General features: G+C 35.2%; 2 protein-coding genes across 2 annotated transcripts; both read right to left on the minus strand.

Moving 5' to 3' along the window:
• Positions 1–519: 519 nt before the first annotated feature.
• LOC132179585 (protein NRT1/ PTR FAMILY 4.6) lies at positions 520–5,576 on the minus strand. Its single transcript, XM_059592325.1, has 5 exons — positions 5,137–5,576; positions 4,885–4,987; positions 4,503–4,720; positions 1,900–2,340; positions 520–1,814 (listed from the first exon to the last, which is right to left on the minus strand). The coding sequence occupies exons 1-5, from the start codon at positions 5,137–5,139 to the stop codon at positions 837–839; spliced, it is 1,743 nt and encodes a 580-aa protein (XP_059448308.1). The 5' UTR covers positions 5,140–5,576; the 3' UTR covers positions 520–836.
• A 9,790-nt stretch (positions 5,577–15,366) lies between these two features.
• Positions 15,367–17,380, minus strand: LOC132179136 (putative pentatricopeptide repeat-containing protein At5g40405). Its single transcript, XM_059591781.1, has one exon. The coding sequence runs from the start codon at positions 17,306–17,308 to the stop codon at positions 15,461–15,463; it is 1,848 nt and encodes a 615-aa protein (XP_059447764.1). The 5' UTR covers positions 17,309–17,380; the 3' UTR covers positions 15,367–15,460.
• Between the last annotated feature and the right edge of the window lie 4,662 nt (positions 17,381–22,042).

The following is a 22,042-nucleotide window of genomic DNA, read 5'->3' on the forward strand; positions in this document are numbered from 1 at the left end:
ATTATTTTGATTTGAATTAGCAAATGTTTCTTTAAATTGATGTAGTTTGACATGCCTGCAACATATATATATATATATATATATATATATATATATATATATATATAGGTAAGATCATGAATCATGCTAGTAGGAAGGAGGGTTTGGAGTTAGGTGGAGAATATGTGTCTTTCAGAAGGCTCTCTTAGCAAGAAAATTAAAACATTTTCCTTTCACAAAAAGCAATTAAGTAACGTATTGAAAGTCCTATTAATTAAAATTCCAGACCATTTTCTTTTCATATAAGCTAATCAAGGGACGTATTTGAAACTTTCAGATTAGTAGAACTGACCCAGCGATGTGTTTGTGGTCTATTAATTTCATTTCCAAATCGGTACTTTAGATGTTTTTTTCAATTAAGTATCGTGAGATATATATATACAATGTAATTATGTAGGTGATCATTTAGAATATGGGTTATTTGGTTGCTCGCATGAAAATGTAATAAGGTGATGTGTAATTTGCAAACAACAATTGCCGTAGAATTGTCCATGATCAACTTGCATTTTCTAACAGCATGATTCATGAACTAGTACATTCCCTACTATTAGTCTATTACAGTGATTAATCTTGCTTTTGACACGTTTAGCTGACCTTAGGCTCGGCTCGAACCGTCGAGCAGGATCAGGATCTACAACAATTTGGACAGTTTTTGTGAAAAAGTTTCCAGGTTGGTCCAAAATTTATTTGAGCAGCCGAGTCTAACCGCTCCTTCTCATAAAAAAAAACTGCTGGATTACTGAACGCTAAATTGTTGTAGATGCTCAATCATCCGGCCCGAGTGGCCGTAGCTCGTGTTAATTATGTGCTCTTGTTGATCTGTATTTGTACCGGGTGGCCCATAGAAGGTAGTGCAAGAAATTCAATGCGCTGAGCACGCACAGCAGCCAGTAGAATCGTTCCAGGTGGTAATGATTCAAATTGCTACCGGAAAGCCACGGCCGGTGATTGAAGTTACCGGTGGCATCGTTGACCAGTGATACAATGACCGAGCTAAGATAGTAGCCCATTGCCAATGAGGCCCAGGAAAGAGATGTAGCCAGGGATCTCATGCTCGCCGGCGCCTCTGTAAAGAAGAATTCCAACAATCCGGCCAAGGTGAAAAGATCTGCCGACCCGAGAAACAAGTACTGAAAAGCAATCCAAAAGAATGTGATGGGTAATGGGTGCTCCGAGTCTAGTAAGCCCGAGTTGGTCGCCACTCTCTTCCGCTTAATCTCCACAAGAGCTGCCACTGCCATGGCTATAATCGAAAGAACTAAACCAATTCCAATCCGTTGGAGATGAGTGATTCCCATTTCGGATTTTGTTGCTTTCCGAGCAAATGGGATGATGAGATGGTCGTAAACTGGCGCAAGAATCATGATGAAGGTGACAGGAAAAATGGGAAGCGAAGCTGGCGGGACATTGAGGGAACCGAGCTTGGTGTTCATTGTAGCAGCTTGTTGGACAGAGAATGTGGAGAGCTGAGCCAGGCAGCAATTGAGCATAAAGGTGCAAGCAAATATGGGGAGTACTTTTAGCACAATTTTGACGTCTTCTACTTGCTCAACCGTGCATTCTAGTGCTTTGTGGACCGGTTTGTCTACCACCGCTTTGTTTAGGAATTTTAGGCTCTCTGTTGCATTGTGGGTGGTGGACTCCATTGTTTTGTCATTATCCTTTTCAGCTTCCTTGCCGTTTGGCGTTGGGTAAACAGGGCTGGCGCCCATGCTTTCAACAGCAACACTGTGGCTTCTCCGGATGCAGATGTTGAATATTGCAGCTACCAAAACCTGTTTAATCAGAAAACATACACATTGTCAAAAGTTGCAGAAAAGAGATCGACAAGCCCTTGAATTTTGACTGTTAAGAAGTTACCTTGCTGATGGTCGTAAGGGGACTTCCAGAAGGTATTTTGTTTCTGTAAGTAGATGAACCGGCTAGGAAAACAGGGATGGATAAGAAAATGCTCAAGGTGGAGATTCCAAAGCCCCATTCCCAGCCCTTATTGTCCTCAATCCACACAACAAATGTTACTGCAATAAGCCCCCCGCATGAGAGGCAGAAAACAAAGTAGTTGAAAAAGGTTGACCTCTGTTTCCTTCCCTGTGGTGTGTTCTCATCAAATTGCTCAGCCCCATGAGCTGGCAGTGATCCCTTTATCCCTCCAACGCCCAGGGCCACCAGATAGAGCCCTAAGAAGAGCATTGCAGCTTTTCCACCATCGACTTCCTGGCAAGGAATGTTGATGTTCGCTATGTCACATGCCGCTGGCTTTAGTGAAGGTGACCGCGCTTGCACAGTCAGTATAACCAACCCCTGTTTCAGTAGTCGCAAAATGTAAATTTTTTTCAAAGTTCCATAAATTTAATGTACAAAAGTAGGCACCTAAAGCACTCCTGGACTTCACTATTTAGAGGTTGTTGGCTTTCAAGTGGGATGTAGAATGGCCCTACAAGGTATGGGTGGAGTTCTGAGTAGGATCTATCAAGATGGAAACAAGCAATACACGTGGCTCATCCACAGGCATGGAAGAAGACTCAGTTGCCATATTTAGCTCTATACAGTTGTAATCACTGGAGAGAAACGGAGATGAGGTCCATAAAAAGAAAAACAAAAAAACTTTTTCATATGAATGAATGGATTTTCCAACTGGGTCAGTGGCTCTTACTAGTAATTGTGCTTAATATTTTTGTCATTGGTGGACCAAAATTGGCATTATCTTTGATAAGGCCGCACGAGTGTCCCCTATAGGGGGCCTCGTGGCACAAAGACCGGCGTAACATGTGGCATGCGGGTGACACTGGTGGACGAGATTAGGAGGGTCTCATCGTGTACGGTAGCAGAGACAAGATTTTGACAATTCAGAGATATTGCCTTCATGCTCAGATGAGAACACGAAGATTCTCGACTTCTATGTGGGCTCGGATTGGATGCGATGCACAAGGAGGAGTTTGTGTGGGACCAGGATGTTCCCAAATCTAATTTATGGGACTAAAATGATGTATTTGGATTTTGTCATGATTAAGCTCTTGGACATAAAATTGGACATAAAATTGCTGTTTATGAATATATCTCATCATGCATAAATAATAATAATATGGATTTGGAACACAATTTAATGCTTATTTTTTTGGTTGTTGATGAAACATCAATGCATCATACCCCACGAAACTTAAAAGAATAATTCTCTGTAAAATAATAATCATCATTTGATCGAGTCCAATCACATCTCTTCTCACTATCAAGGTCAACCTCAATTTTTTATATGTATATAGGGATATGCACTAAGAATTTAATTTGCGGATAGACAAACTGCACTGAATTATTTTTTGTAAGGATGGATCATCATTCATTAACCAAGTAAAAAATATATATATATTTTACCAAATAAGAAAAATAATATAAATTGATTTTTTTCACTGCATTTTCTTCTGGACTTCGAATTTCTAATTAATCTTACGTCAGAATTCTTCATCCTAAATGTTATTAGTTGAGGTGACATGTTCCATGTTTTTTAGTTTTGTGGCCGAGAAGAAAAAAAAGATTAGAATAACCACAATTGTATGTCTAGTGGCACTCATCAAATGTGAACCTATTGGAATATTTATTAATGGGTGATATTGAACTTATCTGTATATTTAAATAAATTTATATGAACTATTTGAAAAGAAATGTTTAAATTATTGACTTTGAAAAAAAGAAAAAAGAAAAAAAAAAGGAGGGTAGAGGTTTCGTAATTTGTGTCAGTCAAAAAAGAGAAAGAAAATTTATTGAGAGATGATTAATTTTGCAAAAAATTGAGTGCATCAACTTGCTACTCTCACCAGTGAAAGCATGCCTTGTGAGCAGTGCCAAGTAATGCTCCTAAATTCAACTTGTATGTGCTTTAATTTCCACTCCTATAACAATCATAATTCTTGCATGCTTTTTCTTATCCAACAACGAGTTTTGGATTGTTTCAATGTTAAAAAAAAAAATTATTAAAAATAAATGGTGGAGATGAAATAATTAAAAATCATTAATAATTAATTTTTCCACTTGAGTAAGCCAAACTCTTATCTAAACAACGTAAGAAAGGAGCAAACGACAAAAAAACAATAATGATAAGAGCAAACAAATTCTTCGATTCCATGGCTTTGATTTGTTGCATCTGATGCAACTTGGCTCAAAAAGCATTAGGTGTTCACAGGCCACGTTTTCTTTAGATTCCCTTTCAGGAAATTTGCTATACAATTTTAGCTTTTCTTAAAGAAAATGGAAAAAAGGTGGAGAAATTGCACTACAAATCATTACCAAACAAAGATTAAAAATGGGAAACAAAATACAAGAAGTCTAATCTGTCAAGAAAAGCCAAATTAGCTACTGCTAACAAAAAGAGATTATTGTGGCCGACTCAAAAACTAATAATAATAATAATAATAATAATATATTATTAAGAAAAAGGAGGAGGAGGAGTGGAAAGAGGAAGGCAAGTTTACCAGGAATTCAATGACTGCACTTATCAGGTAGATTTGATAAGTAGTGAAAAAGGCATCAGAAAGGAAGCCTCCCAGGAGAGCAAGAAGGAAAGCTGTGCCCATGAAATTAGTGACACTGTTGGCCGATTTGGAGGGAGAGAAGTGCATGTACTTTGATAGATAAAGCACCAAATTGCTTGCATTTGCTAAATATGCCAGGTTCTCCATTATCTCCACCACTACATTCAGATTCAATAAAAAATAAATTAATTAACCAAAATTAAATGTAAACCATTGGAGAGGGCAACTTTTTCACAAACTCAGATATTTCCTGAGGAAAACGTGAATCAAGTGGTAACTTTTTTAAAAGAAGATCATGTGGGTGCTGAAATTTTGCACGGACCCAATACAAAGGAGGCTGCAAGCATGCCGCCATGGCGGCCTCTGACAGCAGGTTTGCTCCTCCAGTCCACATAGCCTTCCCATCTGGTTAGCTGCTCTTCTTCCTGCACATAATCTCTGGATGATTAAGAAAATGAAAGCAATACTTGTTCTAGTTTCCAATTAAGGAAACCAGGAACATGCAGACAGCTATAGTCTATAGAGAAACTGAGGTAAACAAAAAAAGGAGAAAGAGAGGTAGAGAGGAACCCACCATTATCTCCCCCCTTTTTTTTTTTCTCACAACTTGGGTTGATTGGGCTGGATCCCTGGTCTGAGAAAAGCAGAGTGACCCCTGGAGCGTTATGTATATATATATATATAGAGAGAGAGAGAGAGAGAGAGAGAGTTGGAAAAGGAAGAATCCAACTCAGGGAGAATGACTTTGATCCCCTCAAACTCTCGAAGTCTCCCCTTATGTTTTCCCACTAGGAATTTAATTAGCTTTTTTTTTTTTTTTTTTTTGGGTTTTTCAATTTATAATTTCAAATCATGCACATGGCGAGAGAGAGAGAGAGAGAGAGAGAGAGAGAGAAGAGTAGGTTCAGGGTCTTAGCTGGGACTGGTTTTGGTTAAAATAAATGTAATATTTCCAAAAGAGGAGAGTGGAAGATAGGGAGAGAAGCATCAAATCCTCTCTCACCAAAAAGAAAAGCAACGAGCCAAACAGGGAGTACCTTGTTACTACCTTTCTCTTGTTTGACCAAAACCCCCTACATTAAATGCAAAGGTGTTGATTCTTCACCATCCTTCTTATGGTATGTTGGCTTTCACACTCTAGCAAAGTTAAAAGGGCATTTGGCTTCTTTTGCTGTGTTTAAGGGTGGTTCAAATTTAATTTTAATTTTCTTTAGAGCACCTAAGCCGATTGATTCTTTATGCGTACACGTGTAGCATCATGATCCTCTTTAATCAACTTCACTAATCGAAGGGGGATTCATTGGATGAATAACGATAAAGATTAAGGACTTTTGAGTGGAGGTTTGATGACCGTTGGATTAAGGGAGTTCCATCAGATTAAGCAAGAAAAAAACAGAGTACACGTTGCTGATTCGGGTTAAAAGGAACGCGCAAATTGATTTTCAGATGGTCGTAAAGGAACGGTCATGGAGGACCGAAAGTGAGTCAAACTCTGACTTTTTAGGGAACATGCCCACCCACCCCCCCCCACCACCCCCCCACCCTTCCCCACCCTTGCTTAGTGGTACGACCGGAGGAAACATGAAGGTTTCTTTTTATTTTTATTTTTTTAAGTTACTAGAAATCCAATTGCCTCCCTCCGTATGGGGTCGAATCCCTGCTCTCTTTTGTTGTGAGTGCTAATATTATTTTAAATGAGGTTGGGGAATGATTGAACTATCATCACCGTCAGTCACGAGGTTCCCAATCTAGATATTTTGGAAGCATCGATTCTCACTTACAAATAAAAATATCTTCATATATCCTCACGTTATTATCTTAAGTCAGAGTTTAGATTGTGTCAAAATACAAGTAAAAAACGAGTCACATTGTTTAATCCTAACCTAATAATAGTGTCGAGTTCGTGAGTTATGTCAAAAATTGTCAATCTTTGAATTTATTTGGTAACGGGTTTTGGAATTTTAGTAATTTGATACTGTAACAAAAATTGATTGATAAAAAAAAAATGTAAGAATGTTTCGTATGAAAAAAATTTATTTTGTAGTAATTTTTTTTATTTGAATAGTAATAAAAAATTATTGATGTCAGGTAAAAAGTAAGATAATGTTAAAAAAAAAAAAAAAAAAAAAAGATGAATAGTATTGAAACAAAATCGTTTACCAAACGCAACATTTATGTTACGTGTAAGGTTCAAATTATATTTAAGCGTAAATATAATACTATATATGTCAACTATAATTTAATTTAATTAATTTAATAAATCAAATCCTTTAACTATAACTCGGTAATTTAAATTCGTGAGCAGTAAAAAATTGGGTGCCCACATTTTTTAAGTACTTTTAACGGTGCAATATAGCTGTCTTGTTGTGAGATCATGACGACGCTCTGATTGCGAAACCATAACTATTCACTAGCGATCTTTGAAGAGTAACTCTTCTAGCTAGCTTTGTAGTTGTAGCCTTAGCCTAACTAAAACAATTCGACCACAGCATGCCACGTAAGAGAGTAAGATTTGGGCTGTAGTACTTATCTTTCAGCTAAAGAGACAAACAAGTGATTAATTAGCACAATCGCCTTTGGGTTTCCTCAGTTTACAAAAGTAACTGACAGCAATGGTCAATTTGTAGCCAATCAAAAGCTGACACCGTCTGATGACAAGACAAACGGGCAGCTGTCACAAAATTTTTTTTTTAATCGGGCAACTGTTACTATGTTATTACAAAAGAACGAAAGCAGTTTGGATAATGAAAGAAAATGCAACTTGAGAGATAATAAGAGAGTAAATAACCACTAAGTGGTAGTTGAGTTGATAGAAGAACTCCTTTCATCCTAGTGGTTGTGTGTTCGAATTCGCTTGCGGTAGTAGATGCGTGAACCAGATGCTACTATGAAGGGGCTCTACTGGCTCACACTTTGGTGGGGTTGTGGTGACGTGCTCGCCTTCCCAAGCAGTAGCTATGGCTCAAACTGGACATTCCACAGCGGATGGGAACCCCAATGGTCACGCCCAAGGGGAAAAACTACACTGGTCGCCCCTTCCTATCATTTTAATTAGAAAAAAAAAAAAAGAGTAAATATTTATTTTCAAAAGGAAAACCTTATGATGCTTTCATATTCAAAATGGCCATTGATTATAGCACTACAAAAAACTTACCAATTTGTAATTTATCTATTATTCATTACTTTTTGACACATTACCAATTAATAACGTGTCAATTTGTGAAATATTTTAGTAACATGTTAAATGTAACACGTTACTAAAATATCATCTTGATTGATAGTTCAGATACGACTTGAGAAATAATATATATTGATAGCTATTGATGTTGAGAAATTCATCCGAATAAATGTATAGGATATGGATGTATGTTGAAAAATACATTCAAATGGATGTATCGGATATGGATATATGTTGAAAAATGATGTATGTTGGAGTTGGTAAATTGATAGCTATTGTTATCATGGTTTTGTAACGTGTCAAAATTGACACGTTACTATTTAGTAACATGGTTGACACGTTACTAAAGTTTAGTAACGTGTCAATCTTAGCACGTCACTAAATAATAACGTGTTAAAATTGATACGTTACTAAAATGGATTTTGCAACACCTAAATTATTAACACGCCACACAAGTTACTAAACGCACGTTACTAACATTTAGTCAACCCTATTAACATGTTACTAAAGTGCCGTTACAAATTATACAATTTTTTTGTAGTGATATGAGAGTGAAAAAATGTCCACGTTATTTATTAAACTAGATAAGGCGATTCAACATTGCGAATAGATTCATTTCACAAGTAATGACCTTTGACTCTAAATATGGATGCATTAAGGGGGAAAAAAAAAAAGAATTAGAAAACGAAAAAAATAAATAAAATGGCAGCGTTACATTCATGCATGATCCGAAGAAATTATGGGTTGTCCTCATCAAAATAAATAAAATCTTCAGTTGAAAGATTGAAAGCAACTTAGAATTGCAACGTGGAAGATATGATGGGCAACATGTCAACTCTAGTTAACGTCTATGCTTTGGCATTCTTCGTGTCTACATTTTTTTTTTTAATAGCGAAATTAATTTAAGAACATTAATGTGATGCAAGAGTGATGATGTTCTATCAGTGGCCCTATTGGCGGACTACTGTCAAGAAGCCCTTAATTTTAATAGAGATTTTAAAAGACATGTTAAAGAGTAAAATAAGTATATGCAAAACATTACTCTAATTTTAGTTGACAACGTTTGTCTTGAAACACGAATTTATCATCTCTAGGTGTTTTACTATAGAAAAAATTGTCTATTTTTATTAAATTTTTTCCTAACACTCAATTGATTATTTAATCTTTAATAATATTCAATGTGTGTGTACATTAGTGATCCCTAACTCCCACTGTCCCACATTAATGGTACGCTCTTCAAATTATCGTTGGGAGTTTAATGGTAATTTTTAAAAAAATCATGCTAGAGAGTATAAAAAAATTTACGTATCATTACTCTAATTTTAATTGACAACGTTTGTCTTGAAACACATTCATTATTCATCGTCTCTAGGTGTTTTAGTTGGGTCTAAATCGTTTTCAAGCTATAATATAGAAAAACTTTTCCCCTCTTATCCAATTTCTTCCTAACAATCAATCTATTTGTAATCTTTTGCACCACAATATGACAAAATATATATATAGAAAAACTCCAACTACGCTCTTAAAATTATTGTTGGGAGTTTAATGGTAATTTAAAAAACATCATGCTAGAGAGTATAAAAATAAAAATTTATGTAACATTACTCTAATTTTAATTGACAACGTTTGTCTTGAAACACATATTCATTATTCATCGTCTCTAGGTGTTTTAGTTGGGTCTAAATCGTTTTCAAGCTATATACTATAGAAAAACTTTTCCCTTCTTATCCAATTTCTTCCTAACAATCAATCAATTTGTAATCTTCTGCACCACAATCCCTTGGGCACCAAGGGGGTGGCATCCAGTGAGATGGGGGTGGCCACAATTTTTTTTTCTTTTTTTTCTTTTTTGAAAAAATATATATATATATTTTTAATTTTTTTTTTTTTTTAAAAAAATTTAATTAGGTAGTCACTTCATCATTAATGATGTAGCCACTTATACTAGGTGTCGAATTTTAATTGGTCCACGTGTCAATGACGTGGATTTCCGTTAAGTCAACTAACGGTCAATGGATGGAAGGACTAATTTGGTCTTTATTAAAACTATAAATACCTCATGTGATACAAATCAAAATAAAGTGTGCTAACCCTAAGGAATTTTTAGTATTTAACCCTAATGTAAATTGAGACAAAATGTTGGCAGAGGGACCCTACCCAAGAGTGGGTCAGAACAAAGAGAAAGAGATCACTGCCTGGAATAAATATGGTATGAATATTTTATAAATGATGTAATGTGGTGTTTTGCATAGAAATTAGGGAAGAAAGAAAGCGACCAAATATTTTGCGCATGTGGTTCCACTTGTACATAAAAGATTGATTTATGAAATATTTGTCTTATTATTGATCACATTGCTGTCTTGGCCCCAAAAGAAATAATTGATACGTTTACATGTTGGCCAAGCCGCCCAATCTGATTGGCTGTATTTTAAGGAAAAGGGAGGTTACGTATAAATATATATAATTAAAATAATTTGCTGTTACTGTTAGAACTGACATTTCGGCACCCACGTGAACCTCCGATCAACAGAGTCACCGCCGCTTCCGCTGCTCACGTCTCCGCCATTTCAATGCACTCTGAGACTTCAATTGTTTTGTCCCATAACTTTTGAGTTATGATTCCATTTATCCATTTCTCATTTTTTGTTTTTGCTCGGCTTAGGTTCCATTTATATTTTAATACAAGCTCTAAAGCACCACCCATTATCAGAATTTATTAACAAAAATAAAAATAAAAATTCAATAATCATATTGATCTTTTGTCAAGTACTTAATTTATTTATGATTAAAGAATGATATATGCACGAGCCATAGCTTATGTTGAGTTTGTGGACATAGCTTGAAAGAGAAGACTAGAGCAAGAATGACAAATATTGGCATAATTAGGCGTAACGGGAACTACAATGCACAATTATATTAAGAGTATACTCGACGACGGTGGTTTTGGGCCTCAAATTTTGCTTTTTTCCCTTTTAAGAAATAATTCAATCAACGAGTTAGGAGGGATTTTGGCAGCATATTTTGCCGAGATCATTATTTTAAGGGGTAATTTCACTTACTCCATGAACTTACGTGCATTTTAAAAACACTCTCAATGTTCAAAGCTTCTCACTTTAGTGTATCAAACTTTGATTTCCTTCTATTTTTTCCATTCCGTTAAGATTTTCTGCATTATATATACATACACTGGCGATGACTAGAAACACATGGAACATTTTATATTCCTTGCATGCCCATTCCGCCTCGATGCATACAGCTTGCAGTTGATGCTTAATTTTTTTAAAAAAAAATTTATATATATATATATATATATATATATATATATAAAAAAAAAAAAAACTCTATTTATTCTAATTAACCTTAATATACTTCCTTTGTAAGACATGGAATCCTGAATTCAAGCATTATATGACCCAAAATCTGTTTTTTAAAGTAGAAAAAAAATGTGTGTTTGTTTGTCTTTGTAAGATGACAAATTACGTGTTTTTTTTTTTCTTCTAGAAAATTCAGAATCAATTCTAGCAAAAGGGATCGAAGGGAGAGATGCGACATGAGAGGTCATGAGGAAGTGATGGAAATAAACCATAAGCACATCCTCAGATGGATGAACGATGACAAAACCAGACATGGAGAATGTTGTTCACACATGCATGCAAGTAGGCGATAAGTAAAAGCATGAAGGAATCAATTATATCATGCGTGCCTTTTAATAGAAACTGCGTAACCAGCTTCCAAACGAAAACAAATTAAAGAGAAGGTATATATATATATATATATAAAATGTTCTCTCAGTGAATAACTGCATGCCGTGCAGGCAGGAAATTCTTATTCCTCCATACCCAAAAATCGCATCTTCCTGACAGGATTAATGCTGGCATGGAATAGTTAGCAGCCTTCTTAATTTATGCGGATCATTATCCATCGCCCGCCATATCCCATTCTTTCACTTTCTAATCTTGTAATGCGATGGATCTTCAAGTCCGTTTCATACTGTTTTAAAAGTGACATTTTACCTTAATTATTTTTTTAAAAAAAATAATTTAAAAATCACTTTTTTTTTTTTTAATTTTTTAAAAAAAATCAAAAAGGTTAGGGGCGAGGAGACCAATTATGATTATCTTACCTGAGCGTGACCATAGTAGCACCTACTTGCTTGGAGCCGCATAGGAGAGGCCTAGACGGTGGGAACCGCAGTCACTCCCTCAAGTTTGACTGAGCCATAGCCTGACCCAGCCCCGCCAAGACATTAATGAAAATTCAATGCGACTAATATTAATCAGGCATATGTGAAAATTCTCAATTGCGAAAATTCAAACTCACATCCTAGTACATGCCCTGACCTCCATGGGCCATTGAACCACCACCTTTAATGGTGGTAAAAATCACTTTAAAACATGTTCCGTATTTATTATAAGTAATTATTTAAAGTGGTCGTACTCAAATTATGAGTGGAAATCAGTTGTTAGATTTGAAACCATATATATGTTTCTGGCTGGTACTAAAAGAGAGAGTCGAAAGGAGAAGATGCCAAAACAAAAACTTAATTTCAAGTGATGTCATGCAGAACCTTTTTCAGTACCACCATGTAGGGTTGTTATTGCATTTCAACTCCCAGATGCTCTTGCTTTTTTATTATTTGAAAAACACCATCATTTTTTTTGTTTTTTGTTTTGATTTTCTGTCTGTTCTCTGTTTGGAGAAGTTGCCAATTACTAGTAGTATTATTATTATGACCTTTCGAAATACAAGAATTCTAGAACCCAGAAAGGCAAAAGTTTTGAGGAATGAACGGCTGTTGTGGAGTAATTTTCTTTGTGTGATGAAGAAACTAAATACCAATTGCAAGTTGGCTGGACAGAATCAAAGCAACACGTACACGCTTCTGCTTGCTCTTTCGCTTCTCTGAAAAGTTTGAAATGGTTGATTTGATTGCGATAGATTAATTTACTCTTATCTTAAAAACTAGTTTAAGTCGATACAAAACAATTTAATTACTATTTTAACGTTACATTAAACTATGGTTAGGTCAATCGCTGATCGAGGTGAACATCGGTCTTTCGTTGTTGTCTCGTTTCATAAAATATACTATTTCATCAAAAACAAATGGGTCATTCTTGTGGATATATAAATTATAAAGACAGTATTAGTGTTAATATTTTGTCTATCTTATTTTATAAATCAACTATTAGATTTGTAAACTTATATGAATTCCACATAAGTCAATGTTGAACTCTACAAATTTAATTGTTGATTTATTATATATATATATATAAGCAAATTATTAACACCAATTATTTTTCTAAATTATAATACATCTAATCAAATTATTAACACCAATCATTTTTCTAAATTATAATACATCTAATCCTTATATTCCATGTTACACGTGGGAGTTAGGTGGCTTCTCATTAGTTTTAGGACTGCCCCCGTTTATTAATGTTTTTTTTTTAAATAAATAAATAAATATTATGATGTTATATAAGGGTTCAAACAATTTTAAATATTGTGTGTTTTAAGGTTTTTTTTTTTTTTTTTAATATTTTTATTCTGAAAAGACTTTTAACAAACAAAGCCACATGTCTCGTGCTACTTACGGTAAACGCCTATCCCACTCTCTAGTACCTACTTTTTATGATTTTTTTTTGGTTCTTTGGTAGAATAAAATATCAAGTATTAATAATGTTTCACTAAATAACTCCATTGTCGGAGGAGAGGAGTACGGGTGGAGCGGACGCCAATGGATGTGGCGGGATGGCGTATAGACAAAGGAGGTGGGAAATGAGCAATAGAATTGACTTTCAAAGCACAATAAAAAACTAAGAAAATGACAAAGAGAATATTAGGAAGGGAAATGGGGAGAGCAAGAAGTGCTGGAGTTTCCCCCTCTCCGAGCACTCACAAGGATGGAGGCAGCCTCTCGTTTAGAAGTGAAAATCTCCCAAGAAGGGGGAGAGGGAAGAGAGATTTTCTCTTTAATTCTTAGAGAGAAAAAGCATAAAAGTTATATGCTTTTAGAAATTAGAAAGTAGTTAGAGAAGAATAGTAGGGAGTTATTATTGTTAGGGCTTGTTTGGGATTGCGTAAAAAGTTTAAAAATGCTTTTTAACACTCAAAAAGTCTATTTGAAAGAAAAAAAGTTTTCGTTTAATAAAAAAATTAAAAGCGTTTTTAAGCAGCTGGTGGTCATGTTTTGCGGCAGTTTTGCATCAACAGAATCTCTTAAAAAGCTGAAAAACCAAACCTTTTCGGTCAAAAGTGCTTCACAAATCACACACCCAACAAAGCTAAACGAACCAAACGCCGACTTTAGACCTGAAACATGTAAACATTTCTCGCTTTTTATATAAAAGCTTAGGCATCTGAGCCTAACTTACACCACCCCTGTACATCTTTTCACCAAAGTATCTTTTTCTTCATTATTTTCTTTTAACGGGTTGACTCTTTAATTTCTTTTTTTTAGGCTCTCCTATCCAAACAGAAATGTCATTTGCTTAAAGATGGAGACTCTCTACTCAAACATGAGAGTTTTTATGTCCCGTCCTCTTCCGTATTCCAATTAAAAGAAGTTAGCTGGCATTTGTAGGGAAGATGCAATGAATTAACCACTGAGGTACCGTATCAACCATGGCATTTGGCCAGATATGTAATCTTCAACAGTTGGGACCAAGATTTAGGTATCATGACAATGTCAACTGGCCTTTCTTGTGTTACACGTTTTTTTTTATAAGTTGGTACACGTTCTTGAATTTCAATTACTTACAGAATGTTTGGGATTATATTGAAAAATTGAGCTTTTTGGAAAGACAAAAAAAAAAGCTTTATTTTTATTTTTTCTTTTCTGTTCAAACGCTACTTTCTTTATTATTTTTTTATTTAGATATTTATTTTTTAAATCGCTCCTTAAAAGTTTTCAATTTTTAACTGTTACGTTTTTCATAAATATATCCATTATCAAAAGAAAGAAAAATACTCCCCTTGTTTGGTATCATAGTGTATAAGGATTGACATGAGGCATTATATGTAAACTCGAAGAAGCTGACAGGGATGTATGATAACTATTAATGGAAAGAGCTTGAGATGAAGACAATTTTGTATTATTCGTTCAATTCTTACCCCAGAGAGAAGAAGCATAGTGGTGTGGAATTAAATTTCGTTCGATTGGACATGGAGGAAAGTAGTGACATTAAGGATCAACTTGATGCTTTTATTCAAGAAAACAATTGAATAATTCTGAAACAAAGGCCATTTGTGGTGATGTCCAAACCAAATCATGGAAGAATTTTGATAGGGAGCAGTCAAGGTCAAGCTCTCGACAAGGAAGGATGAGACATTATCAGTCCCAGTACAGAAAGTTAAGATTTATTTAGAAGAGTCTAAGAAAAATCATGAAAGCTAAGATTCCGTGGGCACAATGATCACCACAGTAGATAGTGAGATGATTGTGGTGGTAATGTTCGGGTTGTGAAAGTTAGTCAAGGTGTTTTGGTGGTAATAAAGTGAGAGTTTTTAAAAATCTGTAGAAGTTGATTGGCGACAAGATTAAAAGTCTAGCAAATGGTGGAGTAGAAGATAAAATGAGTAGTGTTTGGTTGAAATATCACGAAAGAAAGATGGTGATGGATGGAAAGGAGTAAAAATAGAAGTAAAGAATTTATCAATCTTTAAAGGTGAGTACATTATTACCTTTGAACAAATGAAGGGGGAAGGAGAGTGAGTTGTTTCACCAATAGCCCTTACAAGAACAGTCACCATCTTTAAAATGGTGAAACCTATTCCTGTCTCTCACAATAATCTCTCTGTCAAAAGTTTTAGATATCATTTTCGTTACTTCATGACAATCCCAACAAACCCTAAGGTTCTTCACAATCCTAATGGGTACACCTTCCTTCAAAGTGATCAAACCAAAAGCAATGGCTACCTTCTCAGTGTGTTTACACAAAGCATCCTCTTTCTCTTCCTCTTCTATATCGAACAGCACAGGGTTGGTGTTAGCCACATAACCTGATAGTTTCAGCCGCTTTGAGATCTCTGCCAACATTATCTCAATTTCTTCATGCCTAGGGTGGGTCTTATCCCCAACAATGAACTCATGAACTTCACCATCAACCTCTATAACACTACAACCAGGGAGCTTTTTCACACCTTTGGCCTTCATAATCTCTCGCACACTATCAACCCCTTCCCAGTTCTTGGAATCAGCGTACATATTGGACAGGAGCACATAAGCACCATGATTCTTGGCCTCCAGCTCCACTATCTTTCTTGAGGCAAGTTCACCCAGTTCCATATTTTTATGCATTCTACAAGCATTTAGCAAAGCTCCCCAAGCGCCAGAATGAGGCTTCACAGGCATGTTATTTATGAAGTTTAAGGCTTCATGTAAGCGGCCAGCTCGACCATATAAATCCACCATGCATCCGTAGTGCTCGAGCTGAGGCTCAATACCATACACTTTGCTCATTGACTCAAAATGCTCACGACCTTCTTTGACCAGTCCAACCACACTACAACCTTTAAGAACAGAAACAAAAGTGACCTCATTGGGCCGAACCCCTTCTTGTTTCATGAGGGAAAAAAGTTCAAGACACTTCTCACCAAATCCATGCATGGCTAGCCCACCCACGGCACTAGTCCAAGTATACACATTTTTTTCCTTCATTCCCCAGAAAACTTCCATGGCCTTATTCACGTTTCCACATTTCGCATACATGTCCATCAGAGCAGTCCCCAGCGTCACTGTCATCCTTAGCTTGTTTCTCTCTATATATGCGTGCGCCCATCTCCCTTGATCCAATGCACCCAAGTGGGTACACGCGGATAAAACCGAAACCATAGACACCTCATTGACCCTCACACCCATAATTTGCATCAAATTGAATAAATCCAATGCCTCCCTCGACTTCCCACTCTGCGCATACCCTGCAATCATCGCATTCCACGCAATGGGGTCCCTCTGAGGCATTACCTCAAACAGCTTCCTTGCAAAACCAACATCACCACATTTCGCACAAGCGCTCACCATAGCCGTCTGACACACTAAATCTGGGTCAGGAATTTCTCCGAACACCCGATGACATGAGCTCAAGCAACCCAGTTCAGCGTACATGAAAATTAACCCACTTTGAACATGCAGGTCGTGCTCAAACCCATGTTTTATTAGCGCGCCATGTACAGACGGACCCGTCTCACGCGCCAAAAGCTGCGCGCACGTACGAACCAAGAAATTGAAGGTGTAGTTATCGGGTGAGACATTGTTATTAGAGTGGAGAATTCTGTTGTAGAAGTGAAAACTCTTTTGAGGGGTTGAGCTTTTGCAGTGGGCTCTGATCATAGAGTTTAAGGCGAAGAGGGTAGGGTTCTCGCAGTGGTCCAGAACTTGGTTGGAATAATCAAGATTGTCGTGGTTTTTGAGGGCTGCAGTGGCTACGAATTGTCCCAGGAGGTGAGGGTCGTTAAGAACACCGTTTAGCAGCAGTTGGGTGTGGATTTGCTTCAGCTCTTTGAGCGTGGTGTCTGATTCTACCAGAGAAATGATGGGGTGCTTTGCAAAGCTTCTTAAGGAGTTCATGACCACTGAATCTGAGGTGATGAAGAGGGTTTGTTTAAGGCCAGTTTTCTGAAGAGTACATACAAATTAGGAGGGTTTTTTATTTTTTATTTTTTGTAAGAATATTAGGAGGGATTGAGTTGCGCCTCTCTACTTCGCAGAAAATTGCAGAATTAAGTGAGGGGTAAAATAATTTCTATTATTTTACTCCAAAATAAACTGGGCTTAAGATTTTACGGTATTTAATGGTAAATTGGTGATGGGTAACAGAGATAATATATACATCATTATATATCATACTATATATAACAAAAAACTAGTCTTATTTTTTCAAATTACCACTAAAGTTGTAATGTTCTCCAAACTTTAAAAATTTACAATGTATCCTACAAATCTATCAAGCCCTTTCATTTAGCATTTTTATTTGATCATGTTTCTCTGTTATGAGCATTTGAAATAGGAAAAGATAAAAATGAACGAAGAAAAAATGATAAAAGTACTTACAAAAGATGTATAAGGCCGAGAGTAATTATTGAAGGAAGACACCACTTTATCCTGAGTTGGAAATTTAAGTTTGTTAAACAGTAGTATATGTCGAGATGTGTATATTTTATGATCAGTATAGGGATCACGACCACGATAGCATTTTTTATTAGAGCTATAGCTAGCCAAAAATAATACTATAATGAAAATGAAAGACAAATGATTTTGTGTTAATCAGCCCACATGAATGGTGGGTGTTCTCTTGTATTTATAGAATGCTTTACATAATTGATGCTTATCAATATATACACTAGTGTGTTACAAACGTACAATATAAACATGTCACCCCCAAACAACGTCTGAGTTGTTGCCAAGTTGCCATCGGTGCTTGTCTCCTAGTCTTTGGTGTGTTTGAATTAGCTGACTTGTTGATGAGGATCAGATACATCTGAGATACGATCTCCAGTAAATACATCTTTTGCTTCTAATTAAGGGCCAGTTTAGAACTCAAAATCCAGTCTGATGGAGTTGCTGTTACATTGTATGCTATATATACTGTTCATATCAATGAGAATTTAAGCTGTCAAAAGCATTTCAACCAATGAAACTTTCATGTTATCAAAGCTATCAGTGTACACCAAATATAGTTTAACAATCTCAAGTACTTAATCCAACAAACTGAAAAACAATATAAATCTTTAAAAATATGAACAAAAGTTCAACATTATGATGAATATATAATCCAGTACTATCTCTACACACAATGGCGGAGCCACGTTACTCCTTGGGGGTGCCACGGCACTCCCAAGGATTTTAAATTATTATTATTATTTTTTTATTTTTTATTTTTTTTTTAACCCAAGGCACCCTCAAAATAAAAAAAAAATAAAAAAAAAAAATTTATTTTCACAATTTTACCTACCCATTACCCAAGACACAGCAACCCTTCCACCGCACCCCCATTTAACCCACGGCAATTTGAACACATATTTATGAACTTTTATAGATATTTTTTGTGATGCATATATTGTGTGAATTACAAAAATTTTAGGGTGAAGAAAATTTTTAATACGCCAAAAAAACTTTAGCGATACCCCTAATATAAAATGGCTGACTCCGCCACTATCTACACATCTACCTGGGATTTAGTAAATGAGCATCCTTTTTGGTTGAAAAGTTGATGCAGTCGGCAGCAATGAAAGAAAGAAAAAACAGTCAGGAATGAAGTAAATAGTCGTTTGAATCCGGCCTATTTATCTTCTGATCTTGCATTTTTTGTTGACTAGAAACGTTTTTTCATCCCCTGTTGAGTAAGATATGTGCAAACTAAATCAATAGAATAGATGTTTGCTTCTCTTTTTCAAACATCATTGCGTTTACGGAAAGAGAAAGACTACATACAGTAAAAGTATACTGATCTTATGCAGACGAGGGTGAGTTCAGTCTTCAGCCACAATTAATGATGTTTGTTAAAAATCATATGATTATTTACGTGAAGCAACTATGTACATATATGGCTACAAATCAAACCAGATAAAAACCTTAAGAGATGTCTTTCATAAACCATTGTAAGAGGGTTTTCTTTTTGGTTGATAAATTGTGTTACCGTGGCATAAAAGTGAGATGGGTTTTAAGTTTTATACGCTTAAGCCAATAAATAAAGATATATTTAATTATTTAATTAATATTTTAACAAAAACGAGAAATGAGAGGTTTATTAAACAAGCCCATGAAACAACCTTTTTACTTCATCAATCAACAACTTGATCCTCACTTTCCCTTACAAAACTTTGAAGCATAAATGAGATTTGATTATAACTTCCATTTGGAAAAGGGTATATCATCGGATTCTTTCCTTAAACAAAAGCACTCTCCATGAAACCAGCTAGAGTAAAATGCTGAACAGATATATCGTTGACTAACTTTAAGATAACATGAACAATAAGGCTGTGTTTGGAATTTGGATTCCTTGCGAAAATGGATTTCTATTGTATACCCTCCTTTTTCATAGAAAATGATTATGGAGTCATCTTCTTAAGTAATCCCGTCATGAAGCCGTTGCATTTCCATGTGAAAGCGTAGGTGAATCAAAATAATCAACGGTAAAATGTCAATAAGGCTGTGTTTGGAATTTGGATTCCTTGCGAAAATGGATTTCTATTGTATACCCTCCTTTTTCATAGAAAATGATTATGAGAGTCATCTTCTTAAGTGATCCCGTCATGAAGCCGCTGAATTTCCATGTGAAAGCGTAGGTGAATCAAAATAATCAACGGTAAAATGTCAATTTTAGGACAAGATGCACTTTTGAAATGTTGCAATTATTCAACCAACAATGCATAAGAAAGTAAACGTCCGGGCACCCACGAGCCTTGACTTTAATACACCCCATCACCTGCTTGTGAGCTTGTCAAATACAATCTGTACGGTACTCATATCAAACAGACTAAGACAGCACAAAAAAATGAAGAAAAAAAAAAAACCTATTTGTCTCTTTGACGTGGATTTCCATTTCTTCTTAATTATGGTCATTAAAACTATTAATTTAGTCAACTTAATGTAGCTGAGTGTCATAAAGTATAGTAGGACTAATACTTGACAAATTATGTCTTTGACATTTCATCAAACCATTACTCTGTTAACCCATAGATTGAGAGTAAGAAGCTGTAAGTATACGTGGCAAACATGCAATGGAAGAGGCAGGGGTGCCTAGGGTCTATACACGAGATGATGACTCCAACAAGAATTGTCAATGCCCAATCGAATCCGATGTCTGAGAATGAGAATCATGATGATCGCTGATATGATCATACGTTGTTCAGGGACGAGGATTTGCTGCAATCCTCTGTCCGAGAGATGGCTTCGCAGGGAGCTCACTGCCCGATAGGATAGGGCCTCGCCAAATCTACTCATATCCTCCTGCCCTGTTCAATTACAATTGAGCACGAAAATGCTCACGGTGCATGAGTCACCGTCAAATCGATCTATCCTTTATTTTGAGCAAATAAAAACAAAAAACAAAACAAAACAAAATAAAATAAAATAAGAGCCTTTTTTTTTATTATTATTATTATTTATTATAGTTTTTTGAGTCCTTTAGAGTAAAAGTTAATGAACCATTCCCACTTATTTTTCTCCTTCTCCCTCTTTTCTTATTTTTTCTATTTATAGCGGCAAAGATCCTCTTCTCTCTTGATTGGCAAGTTAACCTCTGTTTTGTATGCTTTTATTTTTTTTATGTAAGTAAATTTTGAGATTCAATCTTAACCGTTGCTTACACTACATCATATATACTGTTATTAAAATAACAACATATAAATCAGATCCGATATAATAATGTAATTACCAAAAAAAAAAAAAAAAAAAAAGGTGGACCAATTAAAATGCAACCATATATACTATACTGGACCAACAATAATAAATAGTTTTAACAACAAAATTGACCTGGAAAAGGACAACCTAAAATAAGTAAATAAGGAGACTTGTTTAATTTTCAACAACGAAGTCAAAAAAACGCAAATGTGGTTGGGTGTTCGAAAAACAGACGTAAGTGTATTTCCTAAAAACCTCTTTTTAACTAAAAAAAAAAAAGTTTAAATATTATTAACAAACATCTTTTATTCACTCTTAGTTACAGAAAAGTCAAAATGTCTTTTTCATGTCACGTCAACACACTATTTTAAATAAAAACATAATAAAACCCATCTAAAAAAGTTTATCAGGCATCACCTATTTTGAAAAGTAATATTTGACCTTTTGAAAATTTCCTTTCATTATTAGCATCCGGTGTTAAATGACGTGCTAATGTTTTACTTAAATTGTTCAATTTATACCTACATTTTTTTTTTTTATATGAAATCTTCAATAATTTATAAAAAAAAAAAAAAAAAGCGCTAAAGTCCACTTAATTTCCTTAAACTACCACTCCAATGACAATTTACCCCTCAAACTATCAATTGAGACAATTTACCTCCAAAATTATCAAAACAATGACAATACACCATCAATTTTAACAAAATGACGAAATTACCCTTACTAAAATAAAAACAAAAATTTTAAATTTTAAATTTTTCAAATTGTAAGGGTATTTTGATCTTATTGAAAATTTTGTAAAAGTAATTTTGTCATTTTGCTAGCATTGAGGGGTACATTATCATTATTTTGATAGTTTGAGAGGTAAATTATCATTAAAATGATAATTTTAATGAGTTAAGTAATCTTTACCAAAAAATAAAAAAAAGACTTATCATTTTCAAAATACGAACACATTAA

Source organism: Corylus avellana, chromosome ca4 (assembly GCF_901000735.1).
Source record: "Corylus avellana chromosome ca4, CavTom2PMs-1.0".
Lineage (NCBI taxonomy): Eukaryota > Viridiplantae > Streptophyta > Magnoliopsida > Fagales > Betulaceae > Corylus > Corylus avellana.